The sequence below is a fragment of the Rhizophagus irregularis genome, chromosome 27 (genome assembly GCF_026210795.1).
Source record: "Rhizophagus irregularis chromosome 27, complete sequence".
Classification (NCBI taxonomy): domain Eukaryota; kingdom Fungi; phylum Glomeromycota; class Glomeromycetes; order Glomerales; family Glomeraceae; genus Rhizophagus; species Rhizophagus irregularis.
The window spans coordinates 2934493-2941639 of NC_089455.1; the positions used below are offsets into that span (position 1 = coordinate 2934493).

Genomic DNA, 7147 nt, shown 5'->3' on the forward strand with positions numbered 1-7147 from the left:
GTTTAAAATTGGTAAAAGAATATTGATAATTGAAAAATTAAGGAGTTGATTGATAAGTTGATTGATATAAAAAAAAAAAGAGAAATTGATGTCTTAAATATAAAAAGAATCCTTTGTAGATAGTATGACTCAGACTGACATATTGATATATCAAAATGAAAAAAATTAACACTACAATTATAATAATTAAATCTATTATTTATCATATTAACAAGAACTTAATCATTTTGCCAAATATGGTATAATATAATTCTTGATTAAAATCATGTCATTAGAATTTAGACATATATAGCTTAAGAGATTAAAGGTAATTTCATTTTAATTTCAGTTATTTTGTTTAGCAAATGACTCAACTTTCATCATTTTTACGCATTTTGACATATACGCGTTTAAAAGATGAAATAATTTAAAACACGTTGATATTGTGAACGATACATGTACAGTAGGTGTTACAGTTAACATATATATTTTGCGAAAGTAACATATTACGCGTTTAAAAGTTAAACAATTTGAAACGAGTTGAAATATATTGTGCACGATACATGTACAGTAGGTGTTACAAATAACATATATATTTTGACAAATACATACTAATGCGAAAGTAAAATATCACGCGTTTAAAAGTGAAACAATTTGAAACATGTTGAAGTATATTGTGCACGATACACATACAGTAGGTGTTACAAATAATATGTATATTTTGACGCGTTTTACTCTATTTTATATTCAAGAATTTCTTGACTGCGAAAGTATTTGACATCAAAAATGATCGATGATCAGATTCTGCAGATTTCGCCGTAGTATTAACCAAAACTATGCTTATTAGCTATAGGACGCGTTTAATTTAGCGACATTTGCTAAATTAAATATTTTCGTTTTTTTTTAAAAAAAAAATAAATACCTAATTATATTTTAATTGATATATCTTACTGTAAAGAAATTCCCAAAAAATCATTGTATAGAATCACAGGAAGTTGTCATGAATTGCAAGAGTTCCATTTTGCCGAAGCACATTGGATCAACGAATAAATGTATAAGTTGCGCCATGAAGTCTTAATATTTCAGGTAGTAATTATTACTATAGTATATACGTAATAACATAACATATCTTCAAATTTTATTACATATTACATACATATCTTTATTTTTTTGTTAACTTAGATCAACTAAATACATATCCACATTATGTAAGTGCCGCGAATTGAAATTACGGCATTACGAAATATGGATTTTACCATTTAAAATATCTAACAAACCATCAAAGATCAGCATTATAGATTTACGGATTACAATTTTCTTTGTGTAATTTTTGTATATTTGGCATTAAATAATTACGGAATTACTGGAATTTAATATAAGCTTCATATGCCGTAATTAATTCCGACGACAAGTATATCACATTATTATATATAATACGAGATAATGTATACAACAAAGACATACTGTAATATGAATTATCTAATTGAATATTTGCGAAATTTTCCTTTTAATTGCCGATCCGCCTAAAAACGGCACTGCGTTACTAATAAAATTCGGGGATAATAGCGATAATAAAAAAAAGCATTTTTTGCATCTCGCGCGCGAAATAAGTTTCACCCATTTTACAAACAGAAATATCATAAAAACAATATTTTCTTTCATTTTATGACAAGTCATATTTGCCAAAAAATTTTATAATTATATTTCTGTAACTGGTTTTCTTCAACTTTCACTTGTTTTTAATAATAAAAATATTTTAAAAAAGCTTTTAAAACCAACTTTAGAAGCTAAAAATTATAGGTTTTTATTGTAAATAATGCAATATAGTAAAATGAAATATTGAAATTTCGTATATTTTAAGGTGTAAATCTGACGCGCGCGCATAGTAAACTCATTATTTTGCATACGAATGTATAACTTTTTTTTGCAAATTCGTTTTTTTCAAATATTTTTTCAGTATATCATATGATTTTTTTTTTATAGTCAATATGTCATCTATGAGATATCCTTTTTTGAAGTTTGTGTTCTTAGCACAAAATCGGCAAATTTAACCCCGAATTTTATTAGTAACGCAGTGCCGATTTTAGGCGGATCGGCAATTAAATATAATAAATATAATAAATGTTAATGGATAATTTTTACCTCAGCTAAATACAATAGTATTTTTTAAAAAAATTAGAGCAAATATTAATAATTTTTGCTGATGTGTTGTGTTTACATAAAATAAAATAAATAATTTTTGTTGATACAGTTTTACATCCACAGTTACATATATAACATATATAAACTTGCTTTGATATTGGAGTTAGTAAATAGAGAAAGATGATTCGTTAATATATATTAAAGTTTGCAGGTAGTTTATCGAATTTTAAAGCTTAATTTCTCTAAAACAAAAATCCAATGAAAAAATCAAATAAAGATCGGAATTACATGATTACAGTTTCAGATGAAATTAACGCGCCAATGAAATTGTAAATCAATAAATTTTGTGTCAATAACATTTATAAAACGTGGGTCAGTACATTTCTTTACAGTTGATGACGGTGGGACTATCATTTTTTTTTGTATCACTTATCAGTTATCACTTAATAACTTAATATTTTTATGACAATGATATGATGATTCACCGTAAACATAAATTTTGATTGGGTGGAACAATTTATTTCCAACATAATAAATGTAATAATAATTCACATGTAAGACGCGTCAAAGGGAAATTTTGCTGCGGTCTTTGATTGCGGTCTATTTGATCACTTATGATCGAATCAACGGGTAAGCTAGTTAAAAAAGGCAACCAATTCCACGTAAAATATATTTTTAGCAAACAATTCATTATTTACTATAATTGAACAATTTGATCTTTTAATTCAATTGTAAGTATAAATAAACTAATGAATGTAAATATTAAATCACATTCATTTTTTTTTTAAAAAATTACGCGTTTTTTTTTATTTTTAATCTGGTAAATAAAAATGATGTAATTTGTTTTGTGAAATAGTTTGGGGCTTTTTTTTTTATTGCTTTTTATTTACTCTATAAATTTTTTTAAGCCCGATCTAAAAAGATTAATTTTCGTTCAATTTTCTTTTAAAAAAAAAAAACCAAAGAATAATATAAAATCGGTTTAGGTAATAAATTTTCCAAATTGATACATATAAAAAGTTTCGATCAACTTTTTTAAGGGATATTCTTTGTAATAATTACATTAAAAAGGAATTTATTTTGTGAAAATGATCTCATTATTTTCTGATGATTTCAAATAGTTTGACTCTTTTTGGAATGGTAAAAATGGTAAAGTAAAAAAGCTGATCAAAGTTGATCGATCACAAGGACAACTTTTTTTTAAAAAAAAGGAATATTTTTTACATTAATGTTTTTATAAAAAAAAAAAGGAATATTCTAAAATTTTATTTAAATAATAAAAAGGAAAATTAAAAGGGTAACATAATAATATATTAAGATCAAGGTAGCATGAATATTCATGATCTTTGTTAAACGGGGGAATGGAATACTGAAGATCTAATAAAATAATTCCCCGGATCCTGAGAATAATTTAACCAAATAGAGGTTTTATTGATACATTGATACATTATTATTATCCAAAGAAATAAAATATTCTCCCACGATAATTTACTCCCAAATTATTTATTCAATCATTAACCAATAATGTAACCAATAATTTAACCAATTGTTTGTCCAATTATTTTTTTTTAAAAAAAAAAGAAACAAAAAAAAATGGAAATGGAAAAAACTGAAACGGATAAAAAATTAATTTGTAAAATAAAATAAGAAAAGTTTATTATGCAGTATTTAAACCTTAGAGGAATGATAATTCACGAATAAAATCAATGAAATAGAAATAGGAAATTATTCATGTGAAACTTGGGAAAAAATCTCTTTTAAAATGAGAAAAAAGCTTGGTGCCACGCTGCCACAATTTTTTAAAGTGGCAATGAAAGACCAAAATTAGGATTTAAACTCCGATTATGAATGGGTAATAAACTAATTAAAGTAAATAATAGTAATAATATAATAAAAATATTTTGAATATTTTAATAAAAATAAAAAGTTTATTATAAAACGTTTAGCGAAATGATTTGTAATTTTATGACGCTGTGTTATAAATAATGAGTCATTTGATCAAATTTTTTCTGTATAACCCAAAATTGATTAAGTTGATTCACACAACGAATTACCAATTTTAATTACCCGAAATTTTTTGTTTCCTATAATTGTCGGTTTGAGAAATATCAAACTCCCTGACAAAAAAAAGTTATTATATATATAATTATATATATTCTAATTCTAAATGATATTTTCTCTTGATAAACAAAAAAAATTTACATTGTTTAAAATTTTTTTTTTTTTGATCGACGAATAAAATATTTATCATTAAAACCAAGCCACGAATAAAAACGCCACCTTTTTTAAAACAAAGTTTTTTTGAGTTTTTCTGTAGTTTATTCGTCATTTTCCTTCCTTTTTTCTTTTAATTTAAGTTAAATAATATAAAATAAATTATTGTGATCGTTGTTTTGTTACAATTGCATGAATGAAACTTTACTCAATATTCCTTTTTTGATTTCATTATGCGTGTAACTATATAAAAAAAATAACTTTCAAAAAAAAAAAATAAAAATAAAAAAAATAATTTTTTGTCTTTTTTTAAAAACAAAATAACAAAAATAACAACCAAAATAAAAAAATAAAAAATAAAAAAAATAAAAAAAAATTAGTCGAACTTTTTTTTTCCTCTTTCTTTCTATTTTATTTCTATAATTATAACTTTTTTTTCTTTTTCTTCCCTTTTAAAAGAATATTTCTTTCCCCTCTTGAAAAAAGTATAATATATTTGACGTCATTTTTAGCGAAAAAGAAAAGAGTTAACACTTACTGGGTTAAGTTGTTAAAACTCTTTTTTTAATAATAATAAAAATTTATATAAACAAACAAAAATAAAATGATAAATAGTTTTTTTATAATAAAAAAATCACACAAATCGTTGAAAAAAAAATCATATATATAAATCATATATAAAAAATCATATATAAAAATCATATATAAAAATCATATATAAATCCAAAAAATATGTCTACATCACTTTCTAGATCAAGTTCAATTTATTCTACTCCTCCTCAAACTCCTTCTTCTGGAACTCCCCCTCCTTTCATAATGTGTACCGATTTTTTACCAAACCTTTCAAAAGATTTATCTTTATTACTCTCAGAAAATGAAGATTATAACATGATAATTAACGTTGGAGAACAACCAAACGTTAAACAATTTAAAGTACATTCTATAATACTTCGTGTACGTTCTTCTTATTTTAGAGCTGCTTTATCATCTGAATGGGCCAAAGTTGAAAATAATTATATCACTTTTAATAAACCAAATATTAATCCTAAAATATTTGAAATAATATTAACTTATATTTATACTGGTACTATAATATTGGATGAAAGTATTAGTTCTGATACTATGTCTATCTTAGAAGTTATGATGGCTGCTGATGAATTATGTTTACAAGAAATGATTGATTACGCTCAAGATTATCTTTTACTTTATAAACCTGGTTGGATACAACGTAATTTTTCTACTACTCATAAGATCGCTTTGGAACATTCAAATACTTTTACAAAATTATTGGATTATTGTAATGAAATAATAGTAAATGATCCTGAATTGGTTTTTTGTTCTGAAGATTTTAATTCTATTGATGAAAATACTTTTATATCTTTATTAAAGAGAGATGATTTATTAAAAGATGAAGTTGTACTTTGGAATCATTTAATTAAATGGGGTACTTCTCGTGCTTCTATATCTAAAGATTTATCTAATTGGTCTAGTAAAGAATTTGAAATATTATCTGAAAAAATTGAAAAATCTATTTCTCATATTAGATTTTTACATATATCAAGTGGTGATTTTTATAAAAGGGTTAAACCTTTTGCTCAATGTTTACCTCCTGATTTATTTGAAGATATATTACAATATCATCTTGTACCTGGTCATCAACCTTCCTCTGATTTGATTCAACCTAAAAGGGCTACTATTGATTCCGTTATTATTGAAAGAAAACATGCTGCTTTATTAGCAAGTTGGATTGATGGTAAAGATGAATTGGTTCAAAATAAGAGAGATTGTTTAGATAATCCTTATGAATTTAAATTATTACTTAGAGGTACTAGGGATGGTTTCACTGGTACTGATTTTCATCAAAGATGTGATTCAAAATCTTCTACAATTACTATAATGAAAGTTTCTAATACTGGTGAATTAATTGGTGGATTTACTCCTATTAATTGGTCTTCAAGAAATGATTGGGGTTTTACTCATGAATCTTTTATTTTTCATCTTGGTGAGAAAAATGTTGTTAGTAGAGTTACTGATCCTGCTAAAGCAATTAATTATTATGAAAATTATGGTCCTTCTTTTGGTAGAAATGATTTAAAAATGTCTGGTAATTTTAAAGCTGAATTAAAATGTTGTTGTAAACAAGGTGATTATGAATTCCCAATTAGAAATGATACAAATAGTTTTAGTATTGATGAATATGAAGTATTTCAAGTTATTCCGAGGAGACCAAATTTAATGAATTTGATCGTATGAAAAAAAAAAAAAAAGTATTATTTTTAGTAGTAGTTATTTTAGTAATTTTGTAGACAAAAAAATTATTTTTAGAATAGTAATAATAAAATATAGAACATTTTATAATTTTTTTTTTCTCTCTCATTTTATTCATTTTTTAATATAATATTAATTAGCAATTTCATTATTATTTTTTTTTGAGATTCGAATAATTAGTTTAGTTTTTCAAAAAAAAAAATTTTGACATGTATTAAAGCAATAATAAAAAGTCATTTTTTTTTTGATTCAACGAAAAAAAAATGTGCGCAACGAAGTAAAAAACAATGTGCGCAACGAAAGTAAAAAATGTCAGGTGATCTTAATAATTATATAAAATTGGTTGTATTTCGTTAGTTGTATTGATCGTAATATTTCATCATTATTTAACCTATTTCGGGTAAAAATATTTAATTAAATGATAGAATTTTTACACAATTAATGATATATATATAAGATAGGCTCGAGACGGATCTGGTTTTTCCACTGCGGATTGATGTTTGAAATACCCGATTTTTTATGGCATAAAGGCGTATTATGCGCA

The 7147-nt window shown here is 24.2% G+C and overlaps 1 protein-coding gene across 1 annotated transcript; it reads left to right on the forward strand.

Moving 5' to 3' along the window:
* The first annotated feature begins 4434 nt into the window (after nt 1-4434).
* Nucleotides 4435-6858, forward strand: OCT59_018517 (uncharacterized protein). The gene has a single exon (XM_066148833.1). The coding sequence runs from the start codon at nt 5068-5070 to the stop codon at nt 6586-6588; it is 1521 nt and encodes a 506-aa protein (XP_066004721.1). The 5' UTR covers nt 4435-5067; the 3' UTR covers nt 6589-6858.
* Nucleotides 6859-7147: the final 289 nt, after the last annotated feature.

Excerpts from the sequence above, each read along its gene's own strand:
- OCT59_018517 (XM_066148833.1), top strand. The coding sequence starts at position 5,068 with ATGTCTACATCACTTTCTAGATCAAGTTCAATTTATTCTACTCCTCCT.